The sequence below is a fragment of the Falco peregrinus genome, chromosome 6 (assembly GCF_023634155.1).
Source record: "Falco peregrinus isolate bFalPer1 chromosome 6, bFalPer1.pri, whole genome shotgun sequence".
In the NCBI taxonomy this organism is placed as follows: Eukaryota; Metazoa; Chordata; class Aves; order Falconiformes; family Falconidae; genus Falco; species Falco peregrinus.
Genome location: NC_073726.1, coordinates 68,185,260 through 68,201,164, shown reverse-complemented (window position 1 = coordinate 68,201,164; position 15,905 = coordinate 68,185,260). Strand labels below are relative to the sequence as shown.

The 15,905-nt window shown below is 46.6% G+C and overlaps 1 protein-coding gene across 2 annotated transcripts in view; it reads right to left on the bottom strand.

Annotated features, from left to right (window-relative positions):
- The window catches only part of TMTC1 (transmembrane O-mannosyltransferase targeting cadherins 1), a 147,779-nt gene extending 132,850 nt beyond the window's left edge, over nt 1–14,929 (bottom strand). The window contains exons 1-2 of one of the 2 annotated variants that reach the window (XM_055808347.1): nt 13,856–14,929; nt 1,560–1,737 (exon numbers count right to left, since the gene is read on the bottom strand). In XM_055808347.1, coding sequence (XP_055664322.1) covers nt 1,560–1,737; nt 13,856–14,172 — 495 coding nt within the window. In that variant the 5' untranslated portion in view covers nt 14,173–14,929. The remainder of the gene's footprint in view (nt 1–1,559; nt 1,738–13,855) is intronic. The other variant, XM_055808345.1, reaches the window with a different exon arrangement.
- Nucleotides 14,930–15,905: the final 976 nt, after the last annotated feature.

Sequence of the window (15,905 nt, the reverse complement as noted above, 5' to 3'; positions counted from 1 at the left end):
TACTTGTGTAGGATACGCTCAGTTTTGTCTGCTGCATTTCTCACTTAGCAAAATGAATAAGCCAACAGTTAAGTAATTCTTTACTTTCTTATTAAAATATTAATAAAGTTGCATAGAGAAATGCAAATTTTAGGTATCTGTTTACATTTTGCATAATAAGCCTCACACGAGAAATGCATCCAACTCCCAGAACCGAGATTTGTTAAAGAAAAAGACTAATGAAAGAGCAACTCTTTGGAGAAGACTTCTTATATAGGAATGAGTTAATAATTAATATTTGAATGAACTTTATCACCAAAAAGTGGTAAGTGGTATGTAATTCACTCTCTTTCAGAAAAATCTGAATTTATGAGTTTTTTCTGCATATTAATTAACCAAGTCTTTTAATAAGAAAGAGAATGCTGAAGAAGAATGTGTAAACAGTCTTTTTACAAACTATTTGAATATTCCATTTCATAAAAATCTAAAAATGGCCCATAAAGCAGATAAAAGGCCCTTTGAAATTTCACCTCTTTTGAGATTACATAATGAAGCTGTATTCAGCGCTCTGGCATTTATTTTAACCTTTTTAAATTGTGACCCAGACAAAAATAAATTCAAAGAGCGCCTCTTCTAAAACCTCCCTTATAATATAAAGCTGTATTATCAAAAGGAGCCTAGCTGATTAGTTCAGAAGAGACAGCACAGGGAGCAACTGTAAAGCTCATGGCTTTTTGTTATTAAGGTAATCTCTCCTCAAAAGTTCTCAGCCACAGCAGCCGTTTCCCTCACTCATTTACAAAGGCTCATAAGGAAAGTGTGTGATGTTAATGGTATCTCAGCTAATGAGTGCGCTTCTTTTTTTAAGTACGGATAGCCAGCATTGCATCTCCATCTCAAAGACAGCAAGACTCATTTTATCTACAGAAGTACCTCCCCATGCTACAGACTGCAGTTTTAGCATGACTACATCTTTAAATGTCTCCTTATAACCAACAGAAAGACATCCACCATGAGCTGTTGCTCCGTAAACTTAGCATGACATTTATTAAACTAACGAGTTTTTTCTGAAGATGATATCCCTAGCTTTTAATTGAAATCAATATAAAATCAATCCATGGGTCATATCACCTCTATCTGAGCCATCTCCTCCAGAATACACACTAACGCTCCCTTCAGTTTTTCTCCCTTAAATTGATGACTATAGAAGATGACTGAAGGCATGCAACAATGTCCCAGCAGGAGAGCACAGCCTCACCGAGGTCTCTGGCTTCAGAAGACTCGACATTTTCACCAGCTGAATGACTGCCCATTTATTCCCAGCATCGCTGATTAGGGCCATCAATTAGACTTTAGTACCGGAGCAGAAACATGGCACATATGAATACATGTTTCTTAATGACTCCTGCAAATTATTTTAAATATAGCATATTCTCACCTTTGCTGCTCCACAGCAAAAATCACAACTACCATATTCTGTATGATTCAGAGGTTTCTTTACAAAAAATTATAAATTATAAAGTATGCATTTATTTTTAGCTTTTGTGTCACCGGGTTGTTTTTTTGTGTCACATACTTACAGCCTCAGTGTGAATGGGATGCACAGCAAAGAACAGCGCCGTGACAAAAGCAAGCCGACAGTCCTTGAACACAGCTTTGTCACAAGTGTACATCAGCACAAGAGTCACTAGACAGTGTAAAATTACATTCACTGCATGGAAATAGAAGGGGTTCATACCAGCCAGCAATATGTTTAACCTGTAAGGAAAGAAAACGGAACCATTACTAGACTGGAGAGGTCTTGTAATAGCAGGACATCTTTCAAAGACTCTAAATTATGCTTTTTGCCTGATTTGCAGTCTTCTAATCTAAGTGCTATTAAACTAATTAGTGAAAAATCACTCTGAACTTCTGTTCTATGTGATGATTAAAGACAACCACTTCCCCAATTTTTAAAATATGTGGTTGCATCTGGCAACCTTTTTGACATCGAGATGGGAGAGGCTTGTGCCCTCCCAGTACAGTTTACTGCAATGAGTCAGTGTCTGTGCTTCCTTAGCAACAAATAACACCGGCCAATATCAGAAGTTTGGCACTTGTCCCGTGTCCCTGTTTTTCTGTGGTTGTCTCAGCCACGTGGCAGCTTTACAATACAGGTAGTTATTTTCTCCTACAGAATAGATGTTTTTGCTTGGGAATAGCCAAGACAAGGACTCAGTAAGGCGCTGGAGCATCTGCTTGGTGTTACAGGTACATTTATTCTGATTTAACTTTCAAAGCACTTCCAGATACTGAAGGTTAAGCATTTATTTAAATGCTTTACTGACACTAGGTCTACAGTAAGAAGCTGGTTTAATAGTTAGCATTTTTATAAGGACACTGATGGTAAAGATAAGTTAGCTAACATCGCCCTAGACTCAATGAGACAATTAGGGCTCGTTACTTGTCTCATTCATAAAAAAAAAAAAAACCAAACAAGTTGTTCTGACATTAGTTTGACAGCACGTATTAACACATTTTTCTGGTCACTGTTTTTTACAGCCAGCTTGCTCAACAGCTGTTCACAGGCTTTGCCTTACATGCAGTTGAAGATAATTCTCTTTAGAATTAACTGCATCTGTACATCTGGACAAATATATACATATATATACACACACGGTGTCTCTATCTAGGGAAGACTCCATATATGAAGAAGGAATTTGGAAGCACTAATGTTAAAAGATATTTTAAAAAAATTAAAAATGACAAGACACCCAGTGAAAAGAAGGCTCAATCTAAATATTTTGCATGTAGCTGTAAACCTGCTAAAGGGTCAGTAACCCTTCCTGTTGTTACTAACAGACTTCAGGTCTCCCGTGACATATATGGTGCAAAAGCCACTGAGTTGTTGCTGCTATGCAAACACCTTAGGGTTTTTTGTAAGACAGAGGAGGCGTGGTGTGTCTGTGACAGGCAAACATATGCTTTTTATACATACTCTCTACATTGCTTACTCATCAGCAACAGAGTGCCATCTATCCTGGGCTGCATTTTCCAGGCAAATCTAACTTTACCAGACCAGGAGTCTGTCTTGTGCACTCCTGCTCTGCTCCCACTGGAGTGTTTGTGGAGGCAATAGCTGAAACCCAGAGAGTTTGCAAAAAGTAAGATTTTAGCATGACTTGACTTTCCCCTTTGCAGTATGGGTTGATGCAGCTACATTTTGACAAAGACACCAGGCTGTGAGATTCAAGAATACACAAAGAGTTAGGGCTTTTTCTTCCCCCCCACCCCCCCAATTTCACCTCCAAGCCACTTCAGGGCAGCAACATACTTCACTTTCTCTCATTCCTACCAGCACAGAATGACAAGCTACAGCAAATGTCAGTAACAGACATCCAGACAGAGTTTCAGCTGTAAATATGCTGCAGCAGTGGGAACCCCCAAGCCTAAATCGTGTTTCCAGCGCACTGCAGGGGACAAGGGGCAGCACAGGGCCATCCTGCCCCGAAAGAGCCGAAGTTCCCACTCAGAGGCAGCTGCAGATGTGTGCAAAGGCAGGGACCACCTGCAGCACCCATTTCTTTATATGAATGAATCATTTCTGGCTGTAAATCAGCTGGATGGAGCACAGTCATCACCACTGCTCCCCCTCAAATGCCAAAGTCTGCTCTGGGCAACCTGATTTCTGGAGAAAGCAGATGCAGGCAGGTGAGAACAAGTGCTCAGGTTATCAGGTGATATGAACCCATGCACCAAAATGTGAGAGATTATAATTTATTTATTTGGCCAATTTGTGATGATCAATCACTAAAAACATGACATCTGTCAATACTCTTGAAAAAATCTCTGATTAGTCTCCATGGATCATGTCTGATCACTTCCCATCCTGCAAAACAGGTCTGCTGGCACGACAGGCAGAACCTCGTAGGGGAGGGATCTTCCTGCCGTCATCAGGGCACCTATCCCAAAAGCAGGGCATGCTCTTCACACCCCTTCTTGGGGCAAACATCAAGTCAACAAGGTTTGTAAGCTGCAAGTTACGCGATACAAGTTACTGAAAACAGCTATGTAAAAGCATCAGCCTCACAGCTTCGTTATTCCCCTGCATGTTCTTTAAATTAAAAAAAAATAAAATAAAAAGCAGAACAGAACACAAACGTAACACCACCATGATAAGCCTTCATTAAACAGCAATATGTGACTAAAGCATGCTTCATTGCGTGTTTTAAGTACCATCTTAGGTGGTCCATGAACACTGAACACGAATCTGTGCAGGTGCTATATTCACAGCAGTGCTTTTTTGCTGCTAAAGCTCTTTGTCATAAGAAATTAGGCCACATGGCAATGAAGGAAACATTCTTTTGTCCTGAAACAATCCCAGCAGAATGATTTTGAAACGTTAACAGTTGTTGAATTTATTGTACGTCAAACGGGTGAGCAAATCTGGGACTCCAAACAGTCTTCATCCAAGTCACAAGAACTTTGCAAAGCTCCCCAGCACACTCACGCATCCATGGGGAAAAAAGGCAGCCTACTATGGAAAGCCAAATCTGTTCCACTGTGGAGCAACTACGGAGTAACTTCTGGGCAAGGGAGCAGGAAGGGATGGGTAAATTAAAAATTACTTCTCCCTTCTTTAATACAGTTACAGAGGTTCAGTATTGTCTTTGTTTACTGGCAGCAGCATTACCATGGGAGTTGTGCAGTAAACATACACGGTATATGGCTCAACAAGTAAAAGATAAGGAATCTGAAAATTAAGAAGTGGTGTTTCTCCACCATAATGTTCATGAACAGAAGCTCTCACAGGCAACAACTGTACTCTGGGGCGGGATGGTGGTGTCATCTTTGTATCTCCATATCTAAACTGGCCCACAAATGGAGAAAGTATTTCATTTTTTAAGTTGCAAGCCCCAAAGACACCCATAGTAGCATCATTGCTAATTTGCAGCACTGGAAGACCTTAGGTGCTTCTGCATGAAGGTCTTTACATCTGTCTGAGCTAAAGCACAAATTGTAAGATGTGTGTTATGACCTTGGTAGAGCACACAGCTAAGAGAGCAGATGCTTTGGCCTGGCCAGACTTTTCAAACTGATTACTCATCAAACCAGAGGGGTGCTTGCAAATAATATTCTACAGATTTGGGACTGAATAAAGCAAGCGCCCATGCTCTTAGGAATGGAACCACTTGAAAGAGGAGGCACCACCATCTCAGACAAGGAGGTTTTTCCGCATCTGCCTGCAAAACACTCTGAAAAGAAGAGTTTTGCATTGCTTCAACATCTCCCTGGAGGCAAAGAGTGTGCTAAGCTGTTCAAATCAAAGGCCCTCAAAAGGTCCAGGGGAAAAGGAGGGTAAAAGCGCATATACCAAGGAGCAGCCTCTCAATACTAGGTGACATTGACAGGTATCTCCTAACAGAGCTCCTAACTGACCAGCATCATCCAAGCTACCACCAAAACAAAAACTCATTACAGAAATCTCAGCATCGATCATGTGCCGCGTCAGGGCTGAGAAGGCTGCACTGACACATGTATTCAAGCAAAGACACTGGTCTGTGTCCAAGCGCTGCAGCGTGTGTGGTTCAGCAGGTCACACCCCAGGCACAGCACCGCCAAAACCACATGCCCAAGCAGGAGGTATACCAAAATAAGAGGTATATGCCTAACACAGAAATCCCTTTATTTTGTTAAGGCTAAAATGGATGTTTTCCAGGAACAGCAGTGTAGTTTGCCTTGCCACCTACAGCAGCTTTTCCGTTCCTCCGCCATCCACTCTAGGAGAAGGAATTACATAGCTCCACTCTCAGAAAGTGACTCTCACAGGCACCAGCTGTTGAAGGTCCACTGAATAGAGCTTGTAAAAAAGCTCTCCAGAAGAAAGCAAATCACTCTCGCTCTTAAAAGAATAAGCAACATCTATCAGCACTCCCAGTTAACCACTCGCCCTCCCTCTCGGCACAGCCACCTGGTTTGAAGAACGACATTTGTAGAGCAGGGACTGTGCACCATGCTACCCTCAAGCCACAGGCACTTACTTGTCCTCTAGTTAAGTCATCAGGCAGGGACACATCTCCTTGGGTAAGCAATTCCCCCAACAGAGGGCCTGGAAACTGAGTGGGATTCGGTGACCTCATCCTTGCGGACCCAGAACCAGAGGGGTCTATGCCGCAGGAGTATGGGCTTGCCGACAAATCCCATGCATATCCAGTTACGGTATATAACAACCAGCGCCCCCGGGCTCTAACATAGAGCTTTTTATCCACTCATACACATGAAGACTCATTCAACTTTTTTAAGGCCTCTTATGATTTAATAATATTGTAAACCATAATTGGAGATTTTCTCTTTTTATAGACTTTGTTATTATCCCTGGGCAGCTCTTGTTTAGTTTAATCTGTTTTATTATTTTCAAAAGACTAACAAAAACCACAACACGTTATGAAATAGAAATGCACAGGATAATAATGGCAATTTGTTATAGCGAGTAACACTTAATGGAAAGTCTCAGAGCATCCCACACCTCATAAAACCCCCACTGTTTTTATAGAGGAAGGCTCACATGCAGATTTATATAAATTAATCTAACATACAAGGATGGATTAAGTTTCCTGTGATCTTTCCTTCCTTTTGGAATTGCGTGATATATATGGCAAACTTTATGCAAACTAATGCCCAATTCTAGTGCACAGTGGAATCCCCTAATAAACTCCACAGATGCACATACTGCGTGCCAGGAAAATAAGCACTTGCACTCCAAAAATGGTGCAGCTGCATCAGTGGCAATAATGGTTAAAGTTCTGTGTGGAAACAGCGCAAAGATTAATGAAAAACCTGTAGCAGTAAAAAGAAAATAAGCCCCCTCTGCAGCAGTGGTCATGCAATGGCCAGCACAAGCAGGATGGAGTTTCCACCACAGTGCAACAGCACTTTGTGCTGATTTGTGTTGATAATCTTTTCATAGTACAGTACAATGCCTCAGAATTAAATGGACAATAAGGCTTAAATGGTTTGTTACTTGATTTGCTATAACGGGGATGGGTGAGAAGAGAGGCCATATCAATTCCCAAGCTATAGCAATTCCCTTAGTGCACAACAGTCATCACTTACAAGAGCACTAGTTAAATGTTGGCATTCCAAGCAGGTTATTGCTTTCCAGCATGGTTAGGAACAGAAAACAGAAATCACAATTAGGCTGGGAAGCAGTAGCACCTCTGAAGTAGCAAAGATGCCAGGGCAGAAATTTCTAGTGAAACCCTAGAAAGGGTGGTTTGACGATCATTCCTGTGTTAAGAATAGCAAAAGCATTATTCACACAGCTTTAGATTTGTCTCTACAAATGGCCTTGAAAAATTTTTAAAAAGCTATACAATGGCAATTTACAAACTGAAAAAACAGGTGTCATTTTACCTAGATCTTGAACAAAAGAGGGTTTGTCTTCAAAATTATTCTTGAGTAGCATCTCAGCAAGAGCAATGCAGGGAAGGAAACAAACAGCTCAAAGAACTCTTCAGCAGCCATCAAGTAGTCCTCTTCTGAGTGCAGAGAGAAAGAGCTAAGATGTGATTAAGAACCCAGCTAGGACAGCCACTCATCAAGCAGAGAAAACAACGCTAACAGAAATCCAGTCAAAGTTATTAGACCTAATGAAGACAGTATTTCAAACTGGGTGCAAGAGTTTTCTACCAAATTTGAAGTAAGTTTGGTCATCTTTTAGCTTGAGCTGCAGACCATAAAGGAAGGGCTATTTTAATTAATGCAAAGCAAATGAGGTAAAAAAAAAAAAAAAAAAAAAAAAAGAAGGAACAAAAAAACAAAACCCAATTCTAGTGAGTGAAAAAGAGTACAGGTCTCTGCCTTACCCCCTGTATTTTTTTCTTTAAATCTGAGCAACAATAAATGAGAAAGCCCAGGAAAGCAGTCAGAAACAAGAGCAAGTAAATGCAGAGAAATGCCTTTAGCTAACCAGCAGCAGTCAGAGCACTTCATTTTCATGGACTCTAAAGACTACTGACAGGGATGCTCCTGTGAGGAAGAAGGTTGGTGGAAAGCTGAGCCTTGTAGGTAAAAGACAACAAAAGAAAATTAAGGGTGACATTGGTGCAAGAGGAATAGGATGCCAGATGAGAGAAAATCCCCAGGAATTGGTAGATGTTAAATAGAGACAAAACACCACTGAAGCAAGCGGCAAACATAGGTGTGACTGGATTCACCTCAGCCAAGTCTTCCAGGGGAATCTGCTTGGACCTTTTAGTAAACTCTTCCCCTCATAATAAAAGGCTTTTAATTCAAGAGACAGAAATCTTTTTGAGTCTCAAGGACTGAGAAAATGCTGTGCCTAGGCAGAAGTCCTACCTGTTTTGTACAATCCTCCTTGGCAGACGCTCACTTACTGGGCTCAGCTGCAAGCAGTGCAGCAGCAACAGACCCCCAAGCCAGGTCTTTGTCCTCCCTCCCAGGGCGGGGAGCTTGCCCCAACCCTTCCCAGGAGTCCTGTCCTCCTTCCAAGGAGTGCAAACGACCCTGTCGGTCCCCCTACAGAGAAAACAGCCCAAACCTACAAGCAAAAACAGACACCTGCTACAAAAATTACATTCAGGGAAGCAGAGGGACAGGGACAAGACTTCTTGTGCACCTGGAACTGGGGAAAAAAACAAGTTTTGGGGCACACACACACCCTCTCCCAGAGGTGAAACGGCAGCAAGGAACTCTGCTCTGTCTCAGAAGAAAATCTTACATGCCTGGAAATGTACCTGTATATTCCAACTACAACACAACCAGTCTAATAAAAGCAACTGCCTCTCTTCACAAGCTCCGCCTCGCCCAATGTGGCTACACCAGTACTACATCAATTTCATGGCAGGTATCACAGTCTCAGTATGGAGAGTGATTGCTATAGTGAGGGTAGAAATATTACAATAAACTGTACAGGAGAAATACTGGCACAACCTTAAATATTGTGATATTGCCCTAATATAGATGTACAGAGTGAAGAAAATACTTGTGCACTGTGTATTTAACCTGACACATTATAGCTCCACTATATTACCCTGTGATGTCAAACTGTAATATAGCATTAAATCAAGAACAAATAAAATCTAAGGTCTTTTTATCTTCCCCGGGTTGTTTTGGTTTTCTTAAGCTCCTTGTCCTTGAAACTCATGCCACTGATACCGCTGAAAAAATAGAAGGATCAGCTGCAAGCAACTAGATAGATCAGAAGGTTGGCAGTGACTTATTGAACTAATTCTCTCTTTGGCTATGTATTAACATCTAACCCAAGCTCAGAGTCACTTAAGGCTTTGATCCAAAGCCACTGGTAGTCTTACATTAGGCCCTTGGTGCCCACACAGAACACTGAACTGTTGCTGAAGGGTCCTATTTGCCTCCTAAGCATGTATGTACTCGAGCCATCCATGGCTAGCAGCCTCAGTGGGCTGACCTGGATGGCCACCTGTTCTGCAGTCAGCAGCTGAGCACAGCCTGGACTTTTTAATTTATTTTTTTTCCCTGCCAGAGTACTAGTAGGATGGCTCTGTGCAGAAATTATGTACCTATATCTCTTCTGGTGGAAGAGTTGTGTTCCCTTTTACAGCTTGCCTCCCCAGCTTCTCTCCTCCTGGGCCACCAGAGCCACCCAGCAGCAACTGGAGTGGACATTCTTACACCCCTCCCACAGGGCCATGCAACTTCCCAGTGAACAGTCACTTCCACCTCCTTCGAGGAAGAGCAGGTGTCTCCTGGGCTTCTCTGTCCACTGTCACCCTCCTGAGTCTCTGTCAAGGCTACATGGCCTAGACTTGTTCACTACCTTCCTTTTTGCCCCATCTTCTGTCCCTGGTGAGCTGTTACTGGAGGCACCTCCCCCACCAGCACCTGCCTGGGCAGTGCCCTCCACCCCACCACCAAAGGGGCTGAGCAGGCTGGCCTTTCCCTTCTCCACCACCTGCCAAACCAGGAGGCTGATCTCCAATTCAGAGTCCTTAAATCTTGGCATCGGGGTTTTCTGAAAGGCTTTGTTCTCACCAGTTCCTACCACTGCACACCTTTGGGCTAAGCCCGCTCTGTTGCCGACTACCTCAAACCTCCATCACCTGTTTGTTTCCGGGCTGAAAAATCTATCTACATGGGGATTTGGCAGACAAGAGAAAGAGGGTAGGAGACAGCATCAACGATTGCAGCTCCTGCTTTAACAGTTGAGAAACATTTATGCAAAACCACTGGAACCAAGGGAATAAATGATTCCCTGAACTTCTGCTAGCAGAGACACAGTGTAAGACAGAAAGACCCAGTTTAAATATAAAATCCTGAGTGAATTACAGAATTGGCAGTTCATTTTGCACTCCCCCCCCCCTCCCCCCCTTCATCTTAACATTTGATAGGGAACACACCAAGAAATAGTATATCCTGACTCCAAAAAGCCACCTTCTTTAGAAAGAAGTATACTGAAACACTTCTTGGAGAAGAAAATAGCAGGTAAACATCTCTGAGTGACATCAACTGGAGAAGAGAGCATGAATTAAGTTTTTCCTAAGGACTGAGCAAAACTATTGCCTACCACCTGAAGTCCTGTGCAGATGAGGAGTTGTGCTAGACCTGTCACCTAACAGTTATTCACATGTAATAGGAATGTTTCTGAACCAACAGTTTTAACATTCCTTTATTGAAGTCAAGAGAAAAGGTGAGAGAAGTTCAAAGATGCAAAACAAACATTTAATTCAACAGTCCATGTGCAGGCTTTTTTCCCTCTTCTGATGTTAACGCACATAAAACAATGCAGCAGTTCTGTGAATATTTTAAGTTTTGCTTAATAGTTCCAGTAACATGGGCCACTCTTATTTTCCTCTGATCATTCATACTGACAGATCCAGTGTGAATAATGTCAAATACTTGAGCACTTTTCACTCCTTGGCTCCAGAGCATTTGCCTACTGGAATGAGGACTGTCACTTAAGATTTCCAGTTCATCAGGGACACTGAACTACTGTTACAAAATTTCAGCAATGTCTGTTTAAGATTTTTTTGACAGTCGGGTGATGAATTTTTTTAATTGAGATCATTTCAGGCATACGTAGCATCTATGTAGGATACGTTTAGCCTAATGAAAAGTCCAGAGGGCATCATGAGTCCTTCTTACTTTCACAGCCACAAAGGACAGAAAAAGTTTCTGCAGATTGGCGGATCTGTAGATACAAATTTCAGCCCACCCTTCACATCTGTTCTGTACATGCAGTTTGGATATCTCCCAGATTTTTAATCTTAGTACAGCAAGGCTCAAAACAAGCCTTTCCAGATGAAAGTTTCATGCAAGAGAAGCAGAGCCACTAGGCTACTATTAAAAAGCCTTGGATTTGACCAAATTAGCACAAGAAAAGAAATAAAATTAAACAAGCAAATAAAAAAATAAAATAGACCAGAATACTTTGGTCCCCCCTTCCCTTCCTCAGCAAGACCCTGCAAAGCACATGCCACACAGTTTTCTCAAGTACCCTAAGTGGATACAGTAAATTCTAACAAAAGTATTAATGAACAACATTCATTTCAATTTTGTTAGAAGTCTATTTCTGTTGAGCATTTTACAAGCATCAGGGTAAATCCTTTTTCCTTCTGCAGAAGCTGCAGCGCAACAACCTCTGGCTGGGCAAGGCAGGGTGGATGGCTTGGGCAGGCAGAGTACAGCTCAACCACAGGCTCAGCATCACTTGGCACAAGCTCTCTGAAGCCTCTCTGGAAGTGCTGGGAGTTTGGAGGATCCACTTCACCCAGATCTTAACATCTTTCTCTGGCACCCTACTGGTAGAAATAAAATGGGAAGAATGTGGAAACTGGAGAGCTGGGAGGATATTTGGAACGCAGTGGAAATAATCTTCCTCTGCAGCCAGGGAAGATAAACGATTCCTTCCCTATTACAAATGCAATGCCAAGTGGTGAACAAATGACTCTGCCTTTGACCCTATGTCTTAGCTGCATGGTTATTATAAGCACTTGAGGGTAAAATTTTGCTCACAAAAGTCAGTCTCACTGATTTCCAAAAAGGATTAGATGGAGACAGCACTTCATCCTTTTTTTCCTAACTGCCCCACCCCCCTTAAATAGCAAGGGCAAAACCGGTTCAGAGTCAAGACATATAAATGGGAACTAAAGCATTCAGTTTCCATTCCGTTATTAAAGTTTAAGATTCTCCTGCTAATTAGCATAATGTAACCACAAAACCTGATCCAGGAGGCCAAGCCTGGTTCCAGCACTGCATGTGGTGTGGTCAGTGGCGATACACGCAGGTTCGCTCACCTCTCAGGTTACCCCCACATGTATCACTAGAGTAATGAATGAATCAGACAGCTCCCCAAACGGCAACAGTTTGGCTGGCACCTGATGGAGAAGGCACTCTGCGTGCACAAAGCCGGCTCTGCCTGTGGCTGCCGACACCCCCTCCGCTCTCTACAGAAATCTGCTGAATGCCCCTTCGCGGAGCAGGTACAAAATGTGTCCTTAACGATCTGGTATACAAGGGTCTGTGCTGTTCAGTTTTGCTCTGTCAGGGCTATGCCACCCATGCCCATCCAGCCCTGCTTCGCCAGCGCGCCAATGCCGATGGCTCTCAGCTCCAAGCCCGCCCTTACAACTGAAGGGCAGCAAGTGCTCCGTGGGAGTGCCAAAGGGATGCTGCATTCCCCAAAACTGCCCTTGCTTCACAGAAACACACGATTTCCACGCAGTTCATGAAATGTTAATGTCAGGTATTTTAACGAATAATACAATAATTACCCAATTAGCAGGGTCAACCACGTTGCAGTAACACCTCCTCCCAGCACGCTTACCACTGTACATAGTTTGTTCCTTATGCCAGCCATAGGTTTGTAACGAGCACCTACCGAGCACCTACGGACAGGGCCCTAGTGCTAAACCTCACCCAGCGACACTAGTTCTTCAGTACAGTTCCCTGCAAACACCCATCTCATTATTAGTTACTAAAACGTGGTAAACATTCACCATCATTTACGTTTCATTAGAATAAAATGAGAACAAGCTAACAGAAAGTATGACAAACCGTATGAACTGTACCTAAGCTGATCTGCTACAAACTACTCTCCTCGGGGAGAGAGAGAGAGGCGTCTGTTTTCCTTCCAGGATTAGCAGCGGTAACTGTCAGCTGCTTTGCCACTACTGAAGTTCTCTTTATTCCTGTAAAAGCGAAAACTCCTCCTCACCAACTCTGCCGGCACACAGGGAACATCTGAAGCAGCCGAGGCTGGCGAGGAACTCCGCGAGTGACATGAGAAGCTCGCAGCCGCGACAAACGGCGCGTTCCCCCGGCGCCAGACCCCTGTGCTTAGCGCTGAAAGAAGAGGCAGGGATGGGGACGGGTCCGCTTCAGAACCGCACCGGGTGAGTTCCTGGCACGAACGTGCAGCGGCAGAGAAAAGTACGGGCGATGAAGCGGAGGCACTGACGGGGAATGCGACTCGAACACCCTCCTCAGTCACCGGAGCCTACGGAAACGCTCGGGTTTCCCTTTCATCCCCCGGCCACCTGGGGACCAGGCGCCACCTGTTCCCACGCCGCCAGGGAAGGGGTGACCCGCCGGGGCGGCAGCGGGCTCCCGGGGCGGCAGCGGGCTCCCGGGGCGCCGCGCCGCTTCCCCAGCCAACTTCCAGCGGGCCGGGCCGCGGGGCCGCCCCGGCGGCTGCAGCCCCCCCGCGGCCGCCCCGTCCCGTCCCGCTCCGGGCAGAAATGCTGAATCACGAAGCCGAGGACGCGGGACCGGAGGCGACGGTGCCGGGGAGCTCCCCCTGGGCCCCCACCCGGGGCCGGCCGCCTCCCTCCGCCCGGGCGACGGGTCCGGGCGAGGCGCCGGGCGGCGGAGGGGGAGCCGCGCTGCGGCGCCGGGCACTTACTTGAAGGTGAGGACGCAGAGGGGCCGGTAGGACTTGTGGCTGGTGTTCTCGGCCATCCGCTTGCCCCAGAAGTCGTTGGCGAAGGCGGCGGCCACGGGGGCGGCCGCCCGCACGTCGGGGTTGTTCACGATGGCCCAGACGTCGTCGTGCACGAACTCGCCCCGCAGGGAGTTGCCGTAGCAGAGGGCGCACAGCCCCGCCAGCACCGCCGCCGCCGCCACCCCGCCGCGCCGCCCGCCCGCCGCCGACGGGGACGGGCAGCGGGGCGGCGCGGCTCGGTCCCGGCTGCGGGAGCCCAGCGCCGAGCCCGTCACCATGGCGCGGGTGCGGGCGAGGGGCGCCGCGCTGGCTGCCCCGGCTCCGCCGCCGCCGCGGCGCGGGGAGGCAGCGGCGCCCGCATGGTGCGGGGCGGGCAGCGGGGCCGGTGCGGAGCGGGCAGCGGAGCGGGCAGCGGGGCGGGCAGCGGGGCGGGCAGCGGGACCGCCGCCGGCCGCGCGCGCTCTGCCGAGGCGCAGCGGGCCCGGCTACAAATAAACAGCGGCCGCCTCCCCGCGCCATCCCTCCTCCTCCTCCTCTTCCTCCTCCTCCTCCCCCCTCCCCCCGCACGCATGCTCCTTGCCGCGCTGTCACCCCGCCGCCACCTCAGCCCGTCGGCGGGGTGGGCTCTGCCCGGGGTGGCCCCCGCACGCCGGCGGCGGGAGGCTGCGCTGCCCGCGGCGGGGCCGGGAGCGGGGCCGGGAGCGGAGCCCCGGAGCCGTGGGTCGCCCCCGTCACTCGCGGGGAGGCGGGCGGCAGGGCTGCTCCGCCGCCTGCTGCCAGGACCCCTCGGCCCCCGCCGGCATCCCCTGCACGGCCAGCCGCGCCGGGAGCAGCGTCCCTGCGGGCCATGCTCACCCGGGAAGCGGGGACGTCCCAGCCGTCTCCGTGGCATCCGCAGCGTGCGTGCCGATCCACAGCATCCACGCTGCTCCACAGCATCCACGCTGCTCCACACCACCCAGCCTGCAGCATCGCCTGTGCCAAACAGCCCCCCGCTGTGTCCTAGCGCGGGAGGCATATCGGTGCTGTGGAACTTTTGTTCTCTGCTCTGGTCCATCACCTGTCCCTCCTCCAAAATCACCTGAGCGCTGCCTTCTCCAAAGCATTATTCTGGTGACTGCAGTGCGTCTGTCCCCTTCCAGGACCTTTCTTGTAGTGATGACAACCCCCAGTAACTTTTGCTTCAGGAAGGCTGTGTTCAGATCATTTTTCCAGGCACCTATAAAAGGTATGTGGCCATGGCTCTTCCAGAAAACAAAAAACCAAGGACTCTATTAATGTTTTTTCTCATTTTAAAACCGCCTGCTTATAACCAAAGAAAGAACACTGCTTGGCAAAGAAGATTAGATTCAATGAGGTGAATGAACATACTGGACGTACTTTGAATTTGTTCTTGAGAAAAGATACACTGAGCATGGTTTGCCACCAGCCCGTGCAGTTCCGAGCTGCTCCGAGAGCGTGCCTGTGAGCGTGCCTCCTGCCTGTGGGAAAACGAGGGGAGCGGAAGCTGTGAAGAGTTCATCCAGACTGTCCTGGGCAAGCCCTCTCCAGGAATGCTTTTCCCCCCAGCATATTTGGCACTTTGACCGATCTGGTATTTTCCAAGTGCAACAGAACAGGCTTTTCAGATGCACTTTTGTCACAGCTAAAAATAAGTCCAGCTAGGATGGCATGTTTATATCCAGGACAGAAGGAAATTCCACCAGAAGCAGGGCCATCAACTCAAACTTTCCCTAATGTAGCTGATGACATTTTAGCAGTCAGCTACCCAGAGCTTTTCCCAGCATCAGAGACCATTCACAGTGGTGTGTTGGTATCCATTTTCACCAAAGTTTCAAAGCTTCACACGTAAAGACAGACTCCAACATCTGTGCGTGGGCACGGAAAGAGAAACAGCCTGGTATCCAGAGGCATTGAAGTACTGAAGCCCACGAGTGCCCAGCAGCTCTGGAAACAAAGTCACTATCGCAGAAATGCCTAAAAGGTGGAATCGGGACTTTGTTGAATTAAA